The 25,293-nt window shown below is 42.7% G+C and overlaps 1 protein-coding gene across 1 annotated transcript in view; it reads left to right on the forward strand.

Annotated features, from left to right (window-relative positions):
- The window catches only part of NUAK1 (NUAK family kinase 1), a 51,610-nt gene extending 26,824 nt beyond the window's left edge, over positions 1-24,786 (forward strand). The window contains exons 3-7 of the mRNA XM_064155411.1: positions 9,757-9,908; positions 11,107-11,172; positions 18,341-18,460; positions 18,751-18,883; positions 20,450-24,786. Coding sequence (XP_064011481.1) covers positions 9,757-9,908; positions 11,107-11,172; positions 18,341-18,460; positions 18,751-18,883; positions 20,450-21,603 — 1,625 coding nt within the window. The 3' untranslated portion in view covers positions 21,604-24,786. The remainder of the gene's footprint in view (positions 1-9,756; positions 9,909-11,106; positions 11,173-18,340; positions 18,461-18,750; positions 18,884-20,449) is intronic.
- The last annotated feature ends 507 nt before the right edge of the window (positions 24,787-25,293 follow it).

Raw genomic sequence — 25,293 nt, forward strand, 5'->3', positions numbered from 1 at the left:
GAAGATGTGTGGTTGTGCAGCTGAGAAGGACCAATTATGTGCTGCCAGAGATAAGGATGTGAGCTCAGGAAACCTCAGATGCGTACTTCATTTTAAAATGAAGAGTATCTGTAGTGAAGTTAAGGGAATGCATCTAGGACTGAAGTATTTGTATCTTCCTGAAATTGGATTTTAAACACATGCCTGCTCTTCTTGAGCGATACGTAACAAGTGACAAAATTGCTGTCCTCTGACATGAAATGTTGAAGTAATTAATTCCTTAGGGATGGGTTTAATGTTATGTCAGAAGTCTGGTATCCCTCTCTAGCCAAGAGAGATCAGCATCTACCCAGGGTGGTTTGCTCCCTGCTGGGTGATATTTTTTCAAATAGGTGGTATAAACAACATACTGGAGGCTCCTGTTGACTATAGATAGAGTCTAGCTGACTAACCTAGATCAAATGCTTAACTTTTAAACTGAAGCCACCCCACAGATACTCTTTTCCTCTCTCACTAATTTTTACTGTGATTTCCAAACTGCCACTGCTCCTCTGACAGTGCTTTCTATAGGTGCCAGGTTGCACAGATCTACCTATGTGGACAGTGCTGTAACTCCCTCTAATATCTTTGAAAGCTCTTTGTATAGCATTTACAAACATGTGTTTTCCTTAAGTAGGATCCTTGTTTAGGTATCCTTTTGACCTGCCTGCTCAAAACCAATTAACCTCTGAATTTGTCAACTTTATGTAAACACAGGCTTATCCACAGGCTTATCTTTTTTTGATACTGAGCAAATTCAGATGCGTGGAAATGAAGCTTTCCAGTTTAGAGACTTTTTGTTAACCTAATCAAAAGGCACATACCTTGCCCATTACTGTGAGAGCACAGTTGTGATTCCAAAGAAATTCCATCCTCTCAGCAGGGTTGTAATTGGCAATCTGTTGAGCACGACTGTGAGGGAAAGTGCTCTTTCAAATGACTTTAAACTCCATGCAAGGGACTGGATAGATGAAGCTGTGTTTTGATTTCAGCATGTAAATGTTAATTTATAGAATAATGCCTCTGTCCATTCATCTGCCTGTCTCCTCCACTGCCCTCCATCTTTCCACTGCCCTATTCTTTTTTGTTGCCTTCAGAACTCCTGGATTTGAAAATAAAGCCTTTGAGAGCTAACATATTTTTCCAGGAGTAGCCTGAGTGCAAAAATCTACCTCATCTGGCAATACTTTATAAAAGTTAAACCAGGCAAAGAGCATCAGGCCTGATTCTGCAAACATTTAAACATGTGTCAGACCAATCCTGAGAGTGAAGTTATGCTTGGTACGTTCAGGAGAGGGCTTTTGAATCTTTGTAGTGTGAAAAACAGTGCCTGCATGAGTGTTTCTGTGCCGGAAGAGTTGTCCTTGGTTAGCATAACCCTACAGAAAAGTCTGTCCATTTGCAAATGAACTTAAAAATTAATAGATTATTAACTAGCATGTTAGTATAAGAAGTTGAACAAAGATATACGCTGAAGTATGAATAAATATGAGGATCAGAACTTGGTGTCCCTGGAAGATGATGGCATTCATGTGAACAAGTAACTGAAGGCATGTGCTGAGCTGCTTTGCTGAAATGGGACCAGGGATGCTTGGAGGAGTGCTGGACCCTTCACAGCAACAAGGCACAAAAATTGTTTCCCATGTAAGAGGGGCTTCTTACTTTTTTTAGGTTGCATTTCTGGTATTCTTAAGAAAAAGCACAGATATTCTCTGTCATATATCTATCAGTCCACAATGGATTGAGATAGAGTTGCATGCTTTGGTTAACTGGGAAACCGCTTCAGCTCTTCTGCACTTTCAAATCCCAAAGGTAACAGAAGCAGATCTGACAGAGTGTAATGATGGTCCTCAGTATTTGAGGATGTACTCAGCTTACTTGCACAGTACATGCCTAATCTCATACTTTGTGCCAGATTCCACGCCCCAAAAAGCAAATGCATGCTTGATGTTTCAGACGCACATAGGCCTATGGCCAGTACAGAGCTCCTTGAGTTGAGTCAGTCAAGTCACCATGTTGACAGTGAAAGCAGCCACTTTGCCAAAAACTTACCTGGATGGCAGCCAGCACAGACACAAGCCATTGCTGACAAACTGTGTGCCCCCCAGCAATGCCAGCTCAGACAAGTGTCCCCTGTCAACAGTTCTGATGTGCATCCCTGGATGTGGCAAGCAGCTGGATACTGAGGTGGCAGCTCACACTGTCACTGAGTTTGTGCACATGCAGAACAGAGGTAGGTGGCTCAGGCTAACAGTGCTGGGGAGGCAATCCCAGCCTCTCTCCCAGCTTCTGCTCTCTTCTGGTTTCCAGATACAATCAAAACAAACTTTAGTGCTTAAGGACCTCAACCATTTCTGTGTGCAAAACACCATAAAATGCCAAAAGTTCTTCAAAACATCACATGAACAACTGGGCTTTAAACAATTGGAAAGCTGGAATGATCCTTTTTTATTCATTAGGCAAGAGAAAGTACTTCAGTGGTGACACTATTTAACCGCATTCCTAATTGATTTCCTTTAATTATGTAGGCTTTTGACCTTTGAGTGCTTTATTCCTATTGTTTTCAGTTGATAACGTCCAAGAACATAAAGTAGTATTTCGAGAGTCTGGTGATAGTAAGGACACAAGTATAAACAAACTTAACTCTTCAGTTACTGTACCCCACCTTTATGAGTTTCCTGTCATTCAGGGTGATTGCCTAAACAATGCCTTGCTGGACAAAACCTGAACTCAAACGTGTGAGATCAGTGGTGGGTCCAACTCAGATATCAAAATGATTGCATGCAATGATGATATTTATTTCTAACTTTCTATTTACACAGTCTTCCCTCTGCAATGTAAATGTTTGCTTGTCTGAAGTTCCTCAGCAGTCTGCAATCATAAAAAAAAGAAGAAGAGTAATTTGCTCTTGTATTCTTTGTTGAAACAAAAGGCAATTGGTGTAACATGTTATTATGGCTGAATTAGCAAATCTCATTTTTCATTCCTTTTTAAAGAGCCGACCCCCAAAATCTGCACATTCTTGGTCTCATTCTCTGAGAAATAACCTCAGCAAGGACAATGGTTTTCCTTCTGATGTAATCTTGCTGGGGAGTAAATCCTAGCATGCTGTCTAATTTTAAATGATTATTGCAGAATCATAATTGTATTCCTTTAATTTAAGAAGAGATGCAATTTGGTTGAGTTTCAGGAAAACAATTTAACATAAGCTTAGCTTTAAAACACTTTATATCTCACTATCTTCAATGATAATTAAGTATATGCATACATTTATGCATATGCATGCAAGTGGCTTTCTACATTAGTTTCGTGTCCACTGTATTTTCTATTTAAAAATAGTCATAAAATAATAATAAAACCCAAAATGAAAATATGCCACGGGGCTGTAAGGCTTTCAAAGCAGTCAAGAACACAGAAGAGACACGGTGCTGCATTTCTGAGGTAAAAACCACTTTTCAATACCCACATGGCTTTTTGAAGAATAATTCAAGCCTTGTTACACGAGTGAGGTAATTGGGTCATATATGACTTTTCTGAATGAAAAGGTTATTCTAGTCTGCATCTCCAAAATTAAAAACAAACTCTCTTGTTCTTTTGATTTGGCTGACCTTTAATAAAAGAGCATTTTGTAGCAGTGGAAAGGTACTTCTGTCTGCGGCTGTTAGGAGAGTAATAAAAATACCGCTGAATGGAAAGACACCAGATGGAAGGAATGTCAACATACTGGAACTAATTTAGGAGATTGCTCTGATAGAGAGCAAAGGCATGAGGAGAATTCAAATGGTTCCAGTGCGAAGAGATTGGCCGCCCCTCTTAAACTAACAAACTAAAATCCTTACCCCAGGGTTACATGTAAACCAAATGGAATCAGCCCACAAGGAGCTAGTCCATTAGGGGGGAAGAAAGAAATCCACCTCCCTCTGCACTCACTTGACTTGAGCATCCTGTACGCTTGGAGGAAGGGCAAAAAGCCTTCTGCTTGGTTTTGCCTTTTAAATTTGATAGTAAACAACTTGAAGGCAAGCTGTCCTAATAGAGAGGTGTACAATGAACTATTAGAACTCTGATTGGCGTTCTCAAAGCCATGCCCCTGTGGGCTTTCAATGCTTTTAGGGTGATGTCCGTCTCAGGATTTTAGAGGGATAGTGAATGTGTTCATCTAGTGTCAGACTTGTCATGTGGACTTTCAGTGGAGGTCACTTTCCTTTAGCTAAAGGGAAGAATGTAGCAGTGGAGTTGAAAGAGGAGTGCTGATCAGCAAGAGGTCCCTACGCAACCAGTGCCATTTAGAAAATGGAAAGCTGTAGATAGAAGCTGAGTTCATCATTTCACGGCCTCTAAATATAAATAAGTGGGGAGATTATATCCAAGAATTATTGCTATAGTAGAACAGCTTGTGAAAGAGACAGCTTGTTGATGTTACAAAATGTACTTTGTCTCAGATATGTCTTTGGTAGTGAAAAGTGAAATTCTTTTCCAGTTTCACATTTATATTCTTCATTAAACTCTGAAGCCAGCAGATTTGGTTTCAATTATCAGTCTAGAAATATAGAACTAAGTTTCTTTCTTTCTTTCTTTCTTTCTTTCTTTCTTTCTTTCTTTCTTTCTTTCTTTCTTTCTTTCTTTCTTTCTTTCTTTCTTTCTTTCCCTCTTTCCCTCTTTCCCTCTTTCCCTCTTTCCCTCTTTCCCTCTTTCCCTCTTTCCCTCTTTCCCTCTTTCCCTCTTTCCCTCTTTCCCTCTTTCCCTCTTTCCCTCTTTCCCTCTTTCCCTCTTTCCCTCTTTCCCTCTTTCCCTCTTTCCCTCTTTCCCTCTTTCTCTCTCTCTCTCCCTTTCTCCCTTTCTCCCTTTCTCCCTTTCTCCCTTTCTCCCTTTCTCTCTTTCTCTCTTTCTCTCTTTCTCCCTTTCTCCCTTTCTCCCTTTCTCTCTTTCTCTCTTTCTCTCTTTCTCTCTTTCTCTCTTTCTCTCTTTCTCTCTCTCTTCCTCTCTTTCTCTCTTTCTTTCTTTCTCCCTTCCTTCCTTTCCTTCCTGTCCTTCTGAAATCCCAAACCAAAACAGCAAAAAACATGTTATAGCTAAGAGCATAGTTTAAAGGAATGCTGTGAGAAGTCTTTCTTTGACCATTGCATCTCAAGCACTCTTTGCTATATGGGTGGAGTGCTGCTCTTTTTCTCTGCTAAGGCTCTTGAACAGACCAAGCTCAAGCAAGCAAGCTTGTAGCCCAGGGGTAGATGGTGTTTCTCACACTGTTGTAGCCTGTGCACTTGCTTATCCCCTGGAGACACTAACATGTTGTTGCCTCACACCTTGTGGTACATCCTTTGTTCCCGATGTGCTCAAACAGTGCTGTTCCTCCCTCCTCCCCCTCTGTGGGCAAGTGGAAGTGTAGCTGCCCCAGATATCAATCCTTTATTCTGCGGGCTATATTTGCAAAGGAGTGGTAATGTTTTGCAACCACTACCCTGCACCACTGAACCACAATGGCTGTAGCAGTACAGTAGCTTTCCCACTACAGCTATCTCAGCATAACTCACCTTGAAGAGTAATGGCTCAGAAGTAAATGACATTCATCTTGTAGCAAGAATTTATCGTGCTAGTGTCTCTAATACGCAGAACTCTTATCTCAGCAATCCCCATCTCTTGGTTTGTGATCGACAGACCATACCTCCTGCTACCATGTCTCGGTGTTGATACTGACACTTCTCTGCTTATCTTATTTGGCCAGCTGTCTGCAGAATATTCATGGTTTGAAAAAGAAAGAGCAGCCCCACCTTTTTTACACATAACCTCCCTCTTTACCTTGACCTTGGTCAGAGCTGAGGAGCAGGCTTGTGTGACACAAGGAGTAGGAGGCTACAGGGTGTTCCTGGGGCAAAACATCCTGCTGAAGCTGTGCTTCTCCATCAGCAGTAGTTGCTGCCAGGGTTCAGGCACACTTCTAGGCGGGGGTGAGTTTCAGAATATCCAGTAGGATGGCAGGTAATAAATCATCCACAACAAAACAAAGAGTCAATCAAACAGTCCCAGAAGCTATACAGAGGTGATCCGTCTGTCATCAGCCCACAGGTTACAGCCCAGGTGTTAACAGGGCAATATATTTATTACCTCATTATTATTTGCAGTAAGTCAATCCAGCCTTTAATTAATGCCCTCCTCTCTTCCCACAGCTGTTGGCCACAGTGCTTTCTTGGAGCATATGTTTATAGAGCTACACAGTGTGCTCAGAAGGGAAATTCTTAAGTGTCTGTATAAAGCCTGTCTAGTATCCTAACTACCTCTGTGAAGATCATGATGTACGTGGTCGATGGTCTCAGACTTGGCAGAAAACCACCTTGTCATGTGCCTGATAGTTTTGACCACTGAATTCCTCTTCAAGAGCGGGTGTGTGCATGAGACATAATTCCTACTGCCTTTCCACTCCCTCCTCCCTCAGTGCAGCTCTCAAGACATTTATGTCCACTGTTCAGTTCCCTCTCTGCAGGAAGCAGCTGTGCAGCCTTTCAGGAGATTCAGTTGATCCTGTGGAGGTGTTGTGAACTGAAATGATGCAGTTGTAAAAAAATACATCCCATGTCTCTGGAAAAAAAGAAGGTTTTCCATTCACCTCTGTTTCTCGGTGAAGTGATAAATTGCTGTGTAATTTTGTGATTGTTCAGCTAGGAGGTTTCTGAGGACGCCTCTAATGTCATTGAAGCCCAAGGGTAGTGCCATTCTCACAGTGCTCCTTCATGAAGAGAAAGAATGTACCAACTTGTCCTGAGTGTGTTGGTAAACTGAAACCTGAATGCAACGTACTGGGATGCTTCTATTCCTGTTGATTCTAGTAAGGTTTTATCACAAAAAGTCAAAATTTGGAACTGTGATTTATGCTCTTCTCATTTCAGTTTTAAGGTATTTATTTCCTAGAACACACTGGAAAAAAAATGTAAAACTGAAAGTAGCTTTAGATGTACATTCCTCCAAACCAAATGCTTTCCACTTCATTTCTGTAGAAATGCACAAAAATGTCTGGCTATTCATGAGACAGATACTGGTCCAGAAAATTTGGATTTTGCTGTGTAAGACTCAAGAACATCAAGGATAATTTGAGAAAACTCTAATGACCGAGTGATTAAGACAAAGCTTGAATAAAACACAGGCTGGGAAAATCCTTTGGTATAGCAGGGCTATTATTGCTATTATTGTCATCAAAGGCACTGAATCTGTGGTAGGGCAGTTGGAGGAGCGGGGCAAGAGGAGCTGAGTGCCCCTTCTCTCTCATCAGTACCACTCTGGTGAGGCAAATATGCCCCTGAGCTCAGTCTGTCCTTGGCTGGTACTTCTTGGAATGTGCAGTCCTATGAGAGTCCACTGAGATCAGTGGCACCATGTGGCAACTTCGTTTATATGTGCATGATACAATAACCCTTAATCAGCTGTTTTTTTTGTGGGGATGGGGAATTGGTGGTTGTTGATTTGTATGTTTACTTTTGGGCTTTTTTAAACAATCAAATCTCGTAAATAAGAGCATTTTTAGTGATCTGTCTCAGCTTCCTGAAACTTTCTTTTTGCCTTCCTAAAGAACCCTGCATCTTCCAAGCTGGGAGAAACAACTGTGTGTGTTGCTGCTTTATTGGTAGCACATCACAGCACTTCCATGTATGACACAGGGCAGTATCAGTTTTTCCCAGACATTATCAGTCTGTCATTCTTGGAGAGGATAGTGCAAGTATAATCCATCCAGAGACGGCTCAACTGGTTTCCGAAGTTTATTGCTAATGAGGATGCACATAGGATGTAATCACTGGCAGGAGCCTCTGCTCTGGGGTACGCTGAGGCCAGCAGACAAGTAAGCAGCCAATTTTATCTGGCTGTTCACTCTCCTTTTTATCAGAGCTGTTTGGCTGGGGTTCAGGGGTGTTAGAGGGAACTGCATAGGCTTTGGCTTGTACAACTGAGTGACAAGGTGTGAGAGGACATGAGACAAAGCCTAAAACCTGTGTTGAGACAGACAGCTTTTCATTTCATTGAGCTGAAAAATGTCTCTTTTCAGTCAGAAACCTGAAATTGATTTTTTGTTTTTTCATTTGGCTTTGGTTGGTTTGGTTTGGTTTATTTATTTATTTTTTAATTATGTTTGAGCCTTGCTGAAGAGATATAGGAAGGCTTCATTCCAGTGGGGCTGGTCAAAACTAGCATCCATTTGTAATAACCCCTGTAACCTCGTTAATTTGCAGATGTTTTGCTGCCAGCACGACCTAGCTTCAGCAGGCTGCTGCCACAGACAAAAAGAAGAGGAAAATCACCATGTTTTAGTATGAGCAGGAGTTATTTACAGCAGGTGCAGGCAATTTCCAGTCAGTCGTAGTGGATTTTGATGTCCAAAGGAAAAATCTATTTAGCAGCCCCCAGGGCATTATGGCAATTTGAGACAGCCCACTTCAAAAGATTAAATGGTTAGTTATCTGCAACTCCTGGGGAAATCCTTGACAGCCTGTGGCACAGAGTACACTTAGCCCCAAAAGCAGACAAATTGTGACGTGTATTAGATGAATGTTCCTTGTGCTGCTTACGTGGGAGCTGTGCCTTGCTGCTGGCTCTGCATGAGTGGCAAAGGGCATATCTGCAGCACGCAATAGGACTTGCAGTGGAGGCAGGAGATAAGTAAGCTTGTGGATACTGGGTGCATGAGACAGGATGCAGAGCTATACTGACAAGAGCTGTACAACTCAGGAGACATTTCAGCTACTGGTAGTTCAAGTGTCTGTGCCCAGCATGCTGTCAGATGGAGCTGATGTTGAAGAGGACACATACATGAATCCACTTGCTGGATTTTGGTCATAGGTGAAAGCCAACCACCATAAGCTGTGGAAGAATTTCTCACCAGTCGAGGACATAAATTTATAAACACGAGCAACCTGCGCTGAGAACATCCTTGGATCCCAGCTAGCTCAGGAAATCGAGCTGTAAACAGCTGAGCACCCCACACACAGCTGCAGTGGGCAGAGACTAGATAAGCAAAGGGGCTGGAGTGGGTGGTGATGGAGGCTGACCCTTAGAATGTTGTGATAAGCTAACCTATGCACGCCTTACATGTAACTCTGGACCCTCTGACTGTAACCAATCTTGGTGGAGCACGCCTCTTGCTAGAAGTGCATGTAAGTCATTGTATCACGGAAATAAAGTGGATTTGACCATCTAACCATATTGGTGAACAAAGAGTCATTTTCCCATGGCGCTCCACCGAACGTTTCGCCAACAACAAGCCAAATGGCAATATTGTATCAACCAGTCATTGAGGACAGAGTTTATTATGCCTTCTATTAATCCTTTGCAAATGATGTGAGAGGTACTGTTTCCTCCTGTCCTCTGGCTTCAAAAGGACTACTGGTAAGAGGCAGTCCCTGTTGGAGCAGGGATTTAGTATTCAGGTGTTTCTGGCATGAGCGTCCACCACACCTCATTAGGATCAAGCTGACTTTGCCACCCTGTGACTCCATATTAAAGAGCTTCTTTATGTAGCCATATGAAAGTGAAGATAGCTTCAACTTGCTTCTCTTGTTCTGAAATGAAATGGTCTTCCTCTGGAACTAACTATGGAGCTTGCTTTTTTTGCAGTGGGGTTGGTACTACACCTTTGCAGGCTGCAGTGACAATATAGGGTGTGTTCAGTGATCTCGAGTCTTCTTCACTCTAAATTTAAAGTGTGGGTTTTCAAACACTGAACAAACCATGGTGGTTTTTTCTTTTTCTCCTACACAGTGTTTGAAAATAAAGATAAGATTGTGATCATCATGGAGTATGCAAGTAAAGGAGAGTTGTATGATTACATCAGCGAGAGGCGGCGACTGAGCGAAAGAGAGACAAGGCACTTCTTCCGACAGATAGTCTCTGCTGTACATTACTGCCACAAGGTGAGCAAAGGATTCAATACTAAAACATGCTATTTGAAGGCTAACTAGTGACACAGATTTCAAAGCATGTCTAAGGCAGCAGCATTCATTATTAAGTATGACAGCATGTGATCATATCATTACAACAGGAGAACCTCATTAATGTAATAGTTCACTGCCTGTTTTGAAGACTAAGGATGTTTTCCTGCATTAAGGCAGATTCCAGCCACTCCCTTACTTTAGCCCTATATTGTGTTTTTGCCTTGGAAATCATTCTCCTGAAAGAAAAAAAAAATCAGCAGCATTAACTAGAACAGGCATCCCACAAGACTTCTACTTCATGAATATTAATACATTCAGATGAACCATAGCTTGCACTTTGAATGTGCAAGTGAATAACTTTGGAATAAGAGATACAATATATAGGGGGAAAAAAGAGCCAGGAGAAATGTCCAAGTGTTCATGTATGAGAATGTACTAACTTTTCCAGATGTAGCAGAAGCACTAGAAAGATGCTCTTTCATAATGACTTCATCCATCGTGGTGCAAACTAGAAGGACAGTTTAAGCAATTAAACCCCAGGTAGCTGTCTGGCTGTCATCTTGGACCTTTTATCTCTGCCTGTGAACAACTGCATAGAACCAAAATGTGCTTGAGGCTGAAGGCAGTGAGCAGCTAACAGGATTTTTTATTTGAATTCTTAAACACTTTATTCTCCATTTGAGTTCTGGTAAGCATACGTCTTTAAAGAAGACTTTGACCTAAACCCAGCGTGTTCACTTCCATTCCTAGCGTTTGCAGTCCTTTAGAATTGGAACCCCTCATCCACATGGCTGCCCACTGGGGGAATGAGGGCTTTTGTGAGGACTAACATCATTGACAGAGAGTGTTTTCTGGTATCTGGGAAGAGTGTATTGCTTTCACACAGTGGAGGCAGGATCTAGGCTGGAATTAAGTTCTGAAAAGATACACACCAGCCATGCACCCCCCAATTCCCTGCTGGTGTAGAGACTTTGTGGGAAGACAGATTCCAGTCATTCTTCTCTTAACCACACACCAAGAGACTAATACATTGCCTGTCACTAGTCACTGGGCCATGAGTGTTATGACAGTGAAATCAGCCCTGAAACATACATGCAAAGACTACCCTGCCAGCTCACCTTTAATTTTCCCAATATCTTCTCATGTTCTCCCCCATTTTTTTTCTTTCTTGTTTCAGAATGGTGTTGTCCACAGGGACCTAAAACTGGAAAACATCCTTCTTGATGACAATTTTAATATTAAGGTAGGATTCTTTTTTTTTTTTAGCTTCTCAGAATGGATTTGCATGTTTTGTAAAACTTTTTTAAAAGAGGCAGTGTTATGGCAACAGCTACTAAGCAACAGCATCTGGCAAGTGGCTTAGGGGCTTGGAGATTGGGGAAAAAGCACCACTGGTGTGATGAATCATCCATGCTAAATGAAGCTTTGCATAATTTAGGGGAGAGGACCCTGTCCTGCCACCCAAGGGCAATGATTCCCAAAGCAAGTTTACTGCTGAGAAACAGCAGAGCATTTTGTGCAGTTGAGTTTATTGAATGAATTATATTATTGCTGGCTGCTGCTAGGGCTAGGGAAAAACTCTCCTGGTCTACAGGGTTCAAGTGTCTCCTACAGAACACTCTGAATGTCCTTTTGATCATGGCTGGAAAATAAGCAAATAAAGTTTCAAAATAAACCTACTAAAGCACATGTGCTTCATTAGGAAATGGCCTTGGAACTCCAGATAGAAGCGTATACTTTGGATGGTGATGACAATTATGTCATTTCCATGTCATTTTTCCCCAGTAAAAGCATGGGAATGAACTTTCCCCCTTTTTCATTCTTTTTTCCCCTAATTGCTGCAGCACAAAGATAAGTAATGTAGAGATGAAAGTAGTCTCCAGGTTGCTGGACCTGTTTCACTTTCAACTTTGTTCATTCCTGCATAGTTGGATGCGACTCGGTGTGTTCATCTGTGTGCAGATAGAGGGAGGGATGCCAAAAGAGTGGGCATCCTTGCTTAATTATCCAAGCAATCAAGGAGCTCCCTGCACAGCCAAAGATGTACATTAATTTTGTCTCCACTGAAAGCTACAGGGCTGCACGTACTGCCTTCTGTGCTTCATGCTGGAGAGATTGTCTTCATTTTAAGCTGATGTGCAATGGAAATGGAAAGTAACATATGGTAGCTGCCATCTGTGTAATGCTGATGACAGAAGCTAACTTGGATCAACAGTGGATTAAAGGCAGATAAATATGTGGTATCCAAAAATAGTCTTTTAAAGAAGGCCTATCTGATGCAACCCTTGGACATTTTGCTGTTAACATGCAGTGTTAGAGAGAACCTCCTCACTCCTGTTCCTGTAGAGACCCTGGCTGCAGCAGCTTGAGCCGCTCTCAGCAGTGCTGAAAAGAAGAAGTAGCCTTTCTAGGACATTGTATCCGAAGCAGGCTTCCGCAGGCAGGATGCCCTTTCTTTCCGCATTACACGCCGAGCTATCTTCCCAGCTAATCGGAGAATTCTTCAGAGGAAAGAGGAATTCGGGGAATTTGCTAGCTGCGGCGGCCTGGACCTCGGCACTGTGCTCCTCATATGCAAAACCAATCACTTCCCCAACCCTCTGGGGAGCTGCGCTTTGTCAGAAGGCTCTGCTCCCTCCCCTGCCTTCTTTGTGGGAGCCTAATTGTCCTGCAGGGAGAGTGGGAAGATGGTGCAGGGAAAGGTAGCTTTGTGTTTGGGTCCAGACAATGGAGGTGACCCAGTGGCACTGCTGTGGAAGACATTTGGTTAGCTGCAACTACCCACATCCCTTCCTGTCTTCAGGAACATCTTTTCCTTGGAGGCTTTCATTTCCCGAACTGCATTGTGCTTAAGCTGCCTTGTAGGTGTGTTTTGTATTTCGAGCCTTTCCTCAGGTACTTCTCTGCAGGCTCTAAGGCTCGCTCACAGTATCACAGTATCACAGTATCACAGTATCATCAGGGTTGGAAGAGACCTCATAGATCATCAAGTCCAACCCTTTACCACAGAGCTCAAGGCTAGACCATGGCACCAAGTGCCACATCCAATCTTGCCTTGAACTGCCCCAGGGAGGGCGACTCCACCACCTCCCTGGGCAGCCCATTCCAGTGTCCAATGACTCTCTCAGTGAAGAACTTTCTCCTCACCTCAAGCCTAAATTTCCCCTGGTGCAGCCTGAGGCTGTGTCCTCTCGTTCTGGTGCTGGCCACCTGAGAGAAGAGAGCAACCTCCTCCTGGCCACAACGACCCCTCAGGTAGTTGTAGACAGCAATAAGGTCACCCCTGAGCCTCTTCTTCTCCAGGCTGAACAATCCCAGCTCCCTCAGCCTCTCCTCGTAGGGCTTGTGTTCGAGGCCTCTCACCAGCCTTGTTGCCCTTCTCTGGACATGCTCAAGCATCTCAATGTCCCTCCTAAACTGGGGGGCCCAGAACTGAACACAGCACTCTGAGCAGGTCAGGCTGCCTTGGCGTGGATAGTCGGCTAGAAGCTCCTTTGCTGTCCCCTCATCCTCAGGAAGCTAAAAATAGGCCAAGCTTAGGAAGCTATTGGTATTTCATACATCTTGCTATCTATTAGTGTTTGAATTTGGGTTACTTCAAGAAATTACTTTTTGCATTGTTTTCCTTTTTTTCTCTCCACAGTTTTTTTTTAACACCTCACGACTAAGGTCAGCTTTGAATGCTTGATGTTAAGCACACCACTATGGATGCCGAAGCTTTGAATTTGTTACTGTGGTTTCTGTGTTACTTGCATAAAATGTTACTTCCCACATTTTCTTTGTTTTCACTGAACAGAAACTGTTGGCAAGGAAACACATATAGAACTGTAAATTATTTAGTAGGAGTAAATTTATCAGGTCCTCATTCCTCTAGACGCTTTATTTAGGCATAAGAAAGAAACAGGCAGTTTTGGGGTTGATATGGACTGATGGCTTCAATTACTCAGTGGAAAGCAGTTTGGAGAAATGGAGTGATAGTCTTATCTGTACTTTCCCAGTATTTATATTTCATTCACTGGATTACAAAGCACTTACAAAATTGGCATTTGATTTTAAGAAAGAGGAAATGAAAGGAATCCCTTTGTCCTTCGGTGCAACACGCAATTAAATACCTGTTTCTGAGGAAGCCCATGGTGATATAAAAAAACATGTCATAGTACTGTCCAGAAAAAAGTGTAGAAGTAGATCCATGGGTAGGAATTGAAATAATACTTTTTAGAGTAGGAAAGAAAGAGGATGAGTAATCCATAAGAAATTATTATCCAATCTAAAAGGACCCCAAGCCATTTTACATGTTACCATTGTTAAATTTTAGCTAATTAAATGAAGGTCCTGATATATAGTGTATGGGGACATAGTCCTCTTTAAAAAGTTGTAGCAGTGAATATAAGTCTCTGGAAGCAGAGTCACATGCTCCTGCAGCTAGGAAACACCAGTATCTGGAAGCTGATAATAACTACATGTCCACAGGTCCACAGGCCAGGAGGGTGATGAGGGGAAGAAAGTGATCTGGATGTGAGCATGTTTTTCAGGGACTTGGTAATATTTCCTGCAAACCATCACTTAATACCTCTAAATGCAGCAAGCACAAGTGAATACAATTAATGTTAAACACTTCTGAGACTGAACATAGATGTAGTTCTGTGGGGTAAAAGGAGTTCATCTAGACAATTAATCAAATAGTGCCTTGCCTTGCTCCCCAGATACACACTCAACCATTTAGCAAAAAACTCAAATGCGAATGTTTCTCCTAGGACCTAGCCTGCCTGTGGAGAACAGTAGTGGAGCACAATCCTAGAGCTAAACCTTACCAAAACATTGCAGCCTTCCAGGGCAGAAGAGTGTTATTTGCTTTCTTACCTTGTTCCTGGTGCCCTGTTCTTTAAAGAAGGAATGTAGAAATGGAATTAAGATTTCTGCAACATGTGCAAGCCTCTCCTCCCTTGCCTTCATATGCCAACTGCTAACAGCAGTTCTCCTTAAAGTGTACTCTGTTCTCCTTTCAGCTGCCTGCACTTGGTGACTTCCACCCTCTAGTTCTAAGTAACTAGGAGATGTCTCCACTGCTTGAAGATATCATTGTTCATAATTCTAACACAGCTGGATGTGGGTAGGGTCAGACAGGCAGCAGGTCTAAGGTATCATCAAAGCACCAAAAGATTTGGCCTGCATTGATGAGTTAGGAAGCCTTTGAATGAGGAAATTTGTGCTGGCTTTAGGCATCTACCTTTGATGGTCTTCAAAAAAACTGCTCCTCTTCATTAGTTTGAAAAGGATTCAGTATGCTAGTTTTTACTTCTCTGTAGGTATGAATTTACCAGAAGTAGCTGTGGGGCAAGGATATAGCTGCTTGCTATATATCCTCATAGCTCCTGAAGTTTGGCTTGATGAGGAATGTATGTCCCTCAGCACTGTAGCTCTCTCCAGTGCCAAAGTCCTCAAAACTGCATACAGGGCAGTGGAGAGAAGCTGCTGCCCAGTGCAGCAACCAGGGAATTAGTGCCTCTTGCTGACCTATCCATATCCCATGTCCTGTTCCCACTCCACAACTTACCTTGAGGGACACCTCTGCCGTGCAGCCTGGCATGATGGAGGGGCCTCCTTGTTCACAACAGGGCTGTGGTTACTCCAATTGCACCTAAAAGAGACGTCTAGCAGAGGCTGATGTAAACTGTATGACCAACCCCAAAGTGATAGAAGTAGAGAAAAATGCAAGTATAACGGTAACATAATCCTACTAATTGCACTTTCTTTTGGGGTAGTAAGGGGACACCAGTCAGACTAACCACTGAAAACCCATGAGGGTTTCATATGTACAGAGTAAGTATATGTAATTGGGATTTACCTTGCTAGAAGTCTCACTGACTGCACATACATTGGCTTTAAGAGACCTAAGTATTTCTTTATCTACACTACAAAGAGACAGATTCTTAGGTGGGATAAACCGGACAATTTCCATGAGTGTGAACTTCATGGAATTTATAGTCCACACTTAGAACAATAAATTACATCTGGTTTATCATAGCTGGCAGTAAATACGAAACATGCACCTCCTGAAGTGAGGGGAATAAAAGTCCACTTCCCTGCTCCTCCCAAGTTAGGAAGTTTTTTTGACTTGATGCCTTAGTTCCATTTAAGTGCCAAGAACATGAAGTAATGTTGCCTTCTATTAATCTTGTTTTGGGGGGCATGACAGTTTTAATGGGAAAAGCTGATAAACATCAGTCTGTGAGTATGGGAGTGGACTGTAACATAAATACTCTTTTCCTGAATGGTCAAAATGAAAACATGAATGCCCAAGTCTAAAAGTTTCTTAGTGTGAACAATGGTATGTGTATCCCTCTATATATATCCGTGCACATCCACATGCATTTTATACATTCCGTGGTGTTAAGGGAATGTATTTTCTTAAGGAATCACACTGTGCAGTGTTTGTCCTTGTCTTAGCAGCATCCTGAACTAAAATAAAACTCAATGACCAGCATGAATTTTTAACACTGAAGTGGTCCCATTCTTCCTCTGATTGACAGGGCACACTTCATAAGGCTTAAAACCAACTTCCTGCAAGCCAGGCAGGGTGACTTGATAAGAAAGTGGAATTTAGGGCAATTAAGTGCAATCTGAGCCATGAGAATATGTTTGCAGACTGCAATTGCACACCAGCTGTTTTCAATGACATTCCAGCCATACAATGAAGAATTTACAAACCACATTTATTTAAGGGTTGAATTTTCTGCTGCTGGTTGATAAAGCACTGCTTGAGAGACTAAGTGTTTTCAAACTATGAATGGACAAGGTGAGATGAATTAACGTTAATGAACAGGAATCAGCTGCTCTTTGAGCAGGATCTTGTGAATCCCGATTGTTAGTGGAACACCTGCACAAGCAGAGTATCAAAACAGGAGGGGGCAAAGTGTTAAGTTTTACTTTTGCTCTGTGACTTTAAAATAATTGTGAACATTGAAAAAAGAAAGTTTGTAATTCTAACATGGGATTATCTATGTATCTCTATATCACTTTATTTATGAAGTGTCTGTATGGAGTTCTGTTTTGGGAACTGCTGTCCACATTTCACCAACATTGTTCATTTTGGGCTCAACTGTGATATTTTTAGGTGTAGCTGTAGGAATTTAGATAGTAGATACAAAGCCTTTATGTCTCCCAGGGGTTCACTAGACATTGCAATTAAACAGGCGTTGGAGACACTCATGATACACGTTTTAGAAAGCCCCTGGAGTGAATGCTGCTGCTGGTAAATGTTGAATGAAAATTCCTGGGGTATAGTTTCTTTCTGGTAGAAATTCCTGGGGTTTAGTTTTTTTCTGGTAGAAAAGACCCAAATAAGGTGAAGAAAGCCCAGAGAAGACTCCTATCTCTTATAGCTATAATACCTTCTTATGCCTGTGCTTTTTGTCTTTTATCTATACCCTATGTCAGTAGTGGGCAGTAATAAATCTCTGGGAAACAGAAGCGTTTGGATTTTAAGCAAGATAAAAAAATGAGAAGTGTTGCCTTGTGCTAGAGAAACAAAGGAAATGCAGAGGTTGTGGGAGTATTTAGTGTTGCTATCCTCAGCCTTTGTTTTGTAAGAACAAGAACAGAGAACTGAAGTAAACAAAATATTTGGACCTGATCCTGCAATTCCTACATGGTCAAAATTCCCAACAGTCTCAAGGGAACTTTTGTTTGTGTTGGGAAAGCCAGATTTGGGCCCATTGTTTCCAGTTAGGAACCAGACTTGTGTTTATTATCTCGTGATAGACATCTCATGTGCTCAACAGCTCAGATTCCTCAGCCGGAGTCCCTGAATCTGGAAGAGTGAGCGAGTGCCTTACTTTCCCCTCCTCCAAGTGTAGCTAAGTTCCAGACGATTGCAAAAATCACTTTGTTCTGTAATGCTTAGTTTCCTGTGACACTCCTGCATCACTCCTCCTGTTGGATTTAGAGGTCTTGGCTTTTGGCTTGCATGTGTGCTGTACATCAGCATTTTCTGCTTGCTTTCCTTTGGTATTAATGATTATACAAGGTGAAGAGCAATCAGCAGACAGCAGGCCCAGTGCCTCCCAATATGAGACTGTCTTTCTAAGCATATGCAATTCGTCTGGGATTAAATTACTGCCTGATGGCTGTGGAGTCAGTCAGTGACCTGTCTGTGAATGGAACCAAAGCATCCTTGTTCCTTATCTGGAGGATTTAACCCGAGGACCCTTCTCTTTCTTTGAGGATCTTTGGAGAGAAAGCTGAGAATATCATAGAACAATGAGTTAGCTGGGGAACTTGAGATATTATCTGCATTGAGATCCTTGTCCTGCTGCAGGGTAAAACACATCTAAGACTTTCCTGATACAGGATTTTCTGTTTCATTAAGGTATTGTTAATACTACAGATGCCTTGTGCAATTCTGTTTGCAGATTGCTGATTTTGGACTCTCCAACCTGTACCACAAAGACAAGTTTCTGCAGACCTTTTGTGGAAGCCCGCTGTATGCTTCCCCTGAAATAGTTAATGGAAGACCTTACAGAGGCCCAGAGGTAAGAAGAGTCAGCTTTTCTGATGGGGGTGTTTTTGATGGTATTCCTGAGAGTTAGTCTTAATTCTAATGTTATTGTGCGTGTGGGTTTGCTTGGGTCTCCTGTATTGAGAGCTCTTAAGCCACCTTCCTTTGCTTTCATTTGCTTTGCCTGTGGTTAATCCAGTGTTAGATACCGGTTTGCCCATCGGTAGGCACAGCTGGGTACGATGCTGCTCTTGTGATGCTAATGGCAAGGAGAAGAGTGAGGATCAGCTTTCCTGAGCTTCACATACCTTGTCTGTATTTCAGGTTGACAGCTGGGCCCTTGGTGTATTGCTTTACACTCTGGTTTATGGAACGATGCCCTTTGATGGCTTCGATCACAAAAATCTCATCAGGCAGATCAGCAGTGGAGAGTATCGTGAGCCAACACAGACCTCAGGTATACAAACAGAGGGAGGGCAACGTATGCTGACCTGACAGGAGTTCAGAATGGAGGGTTTGCCTGGCCCCTCCAACATTTTTTGGTGTCGTTTTAGAATGACAAAGGAATCTCTCATTCTCCCACTGACTTCATCTGCTGTGAATTCCCATCTGGGCACAGCATTTACCATAAGCCTTTTAGAAATTAAAGTTTTGTAGCAGATTTTATTGCCTCAGGGAACTTGTAACAGGCTTTTTTAACTAGATCTATGACAGTGGAGGGTCTGTTAGCTATTGCAAATGGAATTGTTCAGACAAGTTGTAAACCGATACAACATACTGGTACAGACCAGTCCTCTACCTAGGCTGTGGCACATCACAAGCAGAGTCACAGTATCACCAATGTTGGAAGAGACCTCATAGATCATCAAGTCCAACCCTTTACCACAGAGATCAAGGCTAGACCATGGCACCAAGTGCCATGTCCAAACCTGCCTTGAACAGCTCCAGGGACGACGACTCCACCACCTCCCCGGGCAGCCCATTCCAGTGTCCAATGACTCTCTCAGTGAAGAACTTTCTCCTCACCTCGAGCCTAAATCTCCCCTGGCGTAGCTTGAGGCTGTGTCCTCTCGTTCTGGTGCTGGCCACCTGAGAGAAGAGAGCAACCTCCTCCTGGCCACAACCACCCCTCAGGTAGTTGTAGACAGCAATGAGGTCACCCCTGAGCCTCCTCTTCTCCAGGCTAAACAATCCCAGCTCCCTCAGCCTCTCCTCGTAGGGCTGTGCTCAAGGCCTCTCACCAGCCTCGTCGCCCTTCTCTGGACACGCTCAAGCATTTCAATGTCCCTCCTAAACTGGGGGGCCCAGAACTGAATACAGTACTCAAGGTGTGGTCTAACCAGTGCAGAGTACAGGGGCAGAATGACCTCCCTGCTCCTGCTGACCACACCATTCCTGATGCAGGCCAATATGTCAGTGCTGCAATCTCTACCCCAAGAGCACAAGCCAAAATCTGAAGTAGAGCCACTATGCTAATTTACTTCTACTCTGAGAAGAACACAGTAAGCAGTCACCTGACAGAAAAGCATCATCTAAGTCTGAGTCATTGAATGTAATGATTTCTTCAGGCTTAAGTACTTATGTATATGTTATATTTGAATTAATATTTTTCTTGCATTGGTTGTTTGCCATCTCTTTCAATTTTCTTTCATCAAAAGCAGTAATGTGTAGCTCATTTAAAATATCCAGTTCCCCTTTGTTTCCCTGGAAGTTGCATAACAGCTAGAGCTGGTAGTTTGGTGACTTCTTTCAGGAATATGGAACTGTTCTATCACTAATACAGTATAAATAGTCATTTCCCAAATAGTATAAATAGTTATTTCCCAAAGTGAATGATACTCTTCTGATAAGAAATAGTATTCAAATGCATTTTCCAACACTGGCCAAACCCTTGTTCCCTCTATCTTCTGTTGTAAGAAGAATTATTTTTGCTCATTTGATGGACTTTGCACTTCCATTTAAAAATGACAAAACTAAGAGTGCTCATAGTCTAAATAGTTTATATTTCATTCTTTGTCCATAGATGCTCGTGGTCTTATCAGGTGGATGCTGATGGTGAACCCCGAACGCCGAGCAACCATTGAAGACATTGCCAATCACTGGTGGGTTAACTGGGGCTACAAGAGTAGTGTTTGTGACTGTGATGCCGTGAAGGACTCTGAGTCCCCCTTACTGGCGAGGTTCATTGACTGGCATCACAGATCTACTGGCCTCCAACCAGAGACTGATACCAAAATGAAGTGCCTTTCTAAGCCCAAAGGTCCTGAGGCTACATTAGAGAGACAGAGGTCTCTGAAAAAGTCAAAAAAGGAAAATGACATTGCACAGTCTGTCCAGGAAGGAGGAGCTGACAATGCATCCAAACCCACCTCCAAGAGACCCAAAGGCATCTTGAAGAAAAGGAGCAACAGTGAACATCGATCTCACAGTGCAGGTTTCATTGAAGGAGTGGTCAGCCCAGTATTACCCTCTGCTTTTAAGCTGGAACAAGAGTTGTGTAGGACTGGCATAGCCATTAAAAGTGTTGTCGAGGGAGAAATAGCAGGCAAATATGGCACTAAGCAGTCTTCACTAATGCCAAAAAAAGGAATCTTAAAGAAGACTCAGCAAAGGGAGTCTGGCTATTACTCCTCTCCAGAACGAAGCGAATCTTCTGAACTCTTGGACAATAATGATGAGACAGTCAACAGTGACACTTCTCCTGGAGTCACTGAGCCATCCAGAAATGGGTTTTACAGCCATTCCTGCAGGCGTAAGGGCATCTTGAAACGTAACGGCAAGTATTCCGCCAGCAGCACCGAGGCTGCTTTGCTGAGCCCTGACACACCAACACTGGAGGCTATGGAAGAAGTGGTCCTGCCTGGGGATGCATTACCTCGAAGTTACAGTCGCCCTTCCAGCGTGATTAGTGATGACAGTATTTTGTCCAGTGACTCCTTTGATTTGCTGGATTTGCAAGAGAACAGGCCAAACAGACAGAGGATACGCAGCTGTGTCTCTGCTGAGAATTTCCTCAAGATCCAAGACTTTGAAGGGCTTCAGAACCGCCCACGGCCGCAGTACCTAAAACGTTATCGCAATCGTCTTGGGGACAGCAGTTTTTCCCTTCTGACAGACATGGATGATGTGACTCAGGTCTACAAGAAAGCCCTAGAGATCTGCAACAAGCTCAACTAGCAGACAGAAATGGAAAGGGAAGGAATGGAGTTTTTCTGTGTACCTTTATGATGGAGTAAGCCAGGTCACTGATTTGCTGACAATGGTAGGTTTTGCTGACTGTACCTACTTAGCTGAACTCCTAGTAAAGTAACCCCAAAGACATCTCACACTTCTGTAACTGTGTGCCCTCAAAATATTACTACCTGACTAGAGAAAAACCTTTGGTCTTTGTGTATGTGGTAAAAGCACATCAGAATCTAGCAGACAAAAGCATCAAGATTTGATAGCTTGAAGTCAAAGCTAGACAGAATTAAAACTGGAAGTGAGTGACACAAATTCTGGGAGGTTCATAGTTGGTGTTAAATTAGGTTTATCAAGAGATGATCTGAATACTTCAAGTCAAACTGTGATGTCTTTTAGAAAGAGAGCCTTTATTTTCCCCTGAAGTTATTAATCAGGATATAGGCATTGCACATTGGGAATCTTTTGCTTACTTCATGCAGAAAGCCAGGCTGGGTGGTCACCATGGTTCCTTCCACCAGGGTGACCTGAGAGGTACTGAATGAATCCTGGGACAGACAACTTGTGAAACTCACCTCAGAACAGCTTCATGAGGTGCATGTGGGCAAATGGTGGCTATTCAGATCTGGCTGCTTCCACAGCCATGCTCTTCAGTGAGCAGGAAGCCCTAAAATTGTTTCTAGCTACTGCTCCTACCACAAAAATGAAGTCACAGAACTTACAATGAGAAGTGGAAGGAATGGAAGTTAGCAGCAGCTAAAGCACTTTTTAAGGCATTTCAACCCATTGTGTCCAATTTATGACTCTTTCAAAATGGCTAGCCAGATGAATGCCCAGACACAGACAGAGGTAACAAAAGATCTCAAGGGTTAACTGACCCTCCAATCTAGTGTTCAGATGCTGTCAGCAAATGATGCAACCTTGCTGTTAGCTTGTAGTATTTGAGAGTGATAGGTAGTTTGCAACCAGAATGTTAGGTTAAAAAAACAAAGGGTTGTAGCAAGTAGGAAATGGATAGAGGTCAGAAAGTTAGTAGGAAGATGCCTTTCACCAAATGAAAAAGTGTCTAGCTAGGTAGTAAAGGAACAGAAAGACTTGAGCAATGAAATGATAATGGTAGATTTGATAACAGAGTTGACAGAAAATTGCAGGCTTCTCTCTCTCTCTAGTGTAGCTGGTACCGTGTGTGCAACGATACCAGCTTGAGGAAAACAAAGAAGAATGTGTTTGTGTTCTCAGACATATCTACCTATCCAGACTGAAGGCTTCAACTCCCATAAAGGTACCACATGGGTCTACTGGATTACCTGAATGTAAGCCTATGTCAGAAAGGCACTGTGTGTTTGACAGGCCTGGGCAAACTGGAATCTAAAGGCCCATTTCAGTCTCATTTCTGTGAGCACATAGCCTCTGGCTTTTCAGAGCTTTCTTGGAGGTGCACTGGTGCAAACAAGGGGCAGGTTTCAGTCTGCAATGTCAAATGATCCACAGCTGCAAAACTTACATCTACAGGCAAATGCAGAGCAGAAGCATGGGGCAAATTCTATTCTCAGTCCTACCCTCTAACTGGGACTGAAACCAGAATTTGGCCCATTGTGTCCAAAATCCTAGAGACTGCATGGAAACAGAATAGAGTTTCTCTGGGCATTGGGGATAACCCCAAAAATCATTGGTGTCTGAGGCAGAGAGTATCTCACTTGAAGGTTCCTTATTCAGTGTGTCCTGGTACTCAAGTCTGCTGGTTCTTCCAACTGGGCTGCCTAGCATAAAGATGAATGAGCTTGTATTTCCTGAATCAGTTGATTTGGCTGTATGAAGAACCTTATTGTGAAAAACTGGACCAAATTTGGCCCAGAGGTAAATGGCATCAATAGCACGAAATATGAGACATGTGTGCTCTCAGGTGGTCAAGTGAAATCTGTCTCACTGTCTGCTTCAAAGAATCATAGAGTGGTTCGGGTTGGAAGAAACCTTAAAGATCATCTAGTTCTAACCTGCCTGCCACGTGCAAGGACACCTTCCACTAGATCACATTGCTCAGAGCCATCCAACCTGGCCTTGAACTCTTCCAGGGAGGGGGGCATCCACAACTTCTCTGGGTAACCCGTTCCAATGCCTCACCATCCTCAGAGTAAAAATTTTCTTCCTAATGTCTAAACTAAATCTACCCTTTCTCAGTTTAGATGTTTGCTCAGGAAGGGCAATTGCAGGTATTTTCTCTACAGATGTGTACTTCTCTGTATGATATTCAGATGTGCCATCTTCTTACAGGCCCTGCATGTGCTCTTTTAGCCCATCTGAAATCAACATCTCATTTTGCGGTGTTACTGAGTTTGCTGCGGGGCATTTTAAAACTACTCAACAGAGTCTCCATGCCCTCTCTGAAACAAAGATGTGCTTTGCAGCCATTGCTTTTAACTTGGGCCCTGGAGCATAAGAGCCAGATCCTCAACTGGAGACAGTCAGCACTGTCCTGCTGATGTAATGGAGCATCACTTCGGTAGGGTTATGCTGATTGACATCTTCCCTGCAGACTTGACACAAACCCTTGATTTTTAGAAGTCTGAGGATGAAAGGAAGGGAACTCAGATGGCTGTGGTAGGGAAATGAGGAGCACCTCGAAGGCTCATCTCTTCCAAGGGTTTTGCCCAGGCCTGCTTACTTGTGTACAAATGTGAACGAGTGACTGACTGCTTGCTGCCAAACTGGAAATGTTATGTAGGGATTTACTGGCATGTTACTGGCATGTTACATGTTTACTGGCATGTTATCATTCCTAGAAGAGAAGAAAAAAACCAAACTTGACTGCACATCATTATTATTAGTGTTGTGATTTTAATTTAATTTTTTTGTAATGCAAAGCTGACTTTTTTATTTGAATTTGTCTTTTTCTTGTTTTTGTTTTTGTTTTTTTTTTAATTTATTGGTCTGAAAGCCATTTCAAAGGTATAATAATATATTTGGTGTAATTTAATTGGTGCAACATTATTTTACAGCTGCGGCCAAAATTGTTTGGTGGTGTTTTGGTTTTTTTTTTTTTTGTTTCTATTCTCCCAATCCTTGGTTGGTTTGAGTTTTATGAGGCACACAGGGGAAAACGCTGGATAATCACCCAAAGTGTTTGTATTTTTAATCTGATACTGTTTTTTATTAAATAAAATGAAATTATTGTAACTGTGAGGAATCTCTCTCTCTTCTTTTTCACTGTACATCAGCATAAGCCGAGGGCAAATGCTAATGAACTTGTCATGCAGAAATACAGCAACGTCTCAGCACATTGTACCAAGTTGTTTATGGAAAGCTTCTTGGCTCGTTTGTGCATTTGAATATAGTGTGGGTGGCCACAGAGTCTCCCGTGCTATGAAGTGTTTAGCACTGCAGAACAGCCAAAGCTTTCAGCTGTAGAAGTGTTTGGTGGAGAATAGCTAACTGGGGTTTCGCTACTGGAAAGGAATGAGATTTGTAGGCCAGGTGTGCTGCAGGTGAGACAAAATAAGCTTAATGACCACAATTGGTTTGTCACCCAGAGACTGAAGGTCACTGTCCTTTCCTCTCTCTGGCAGAGAAATGGGTACTATATTGACAATGCTCACTGGAGAGGTTCCTGAAGACTGGAAGCTGGCCAATGTGATACCCATCCACAAGAAGGGTCGTAAGGAGGAGCCAGAAAACTACAGACCTGTGAGC

Source organism: Pogoniulus pusillus, chromosome 15, assembly GCF_015220805.1.
Source record: "Pogoniulus pusillus isolate bPogPus1 chromosome 15, bPogPus1.pri, whole genome shotgun sequence".
Lineage (NCBI taxonomy): Eukaryota > Metazoa > Chordata > Aves > Piciformes > Lybiidae > Pogoniulus > Pogoniulus pusillus.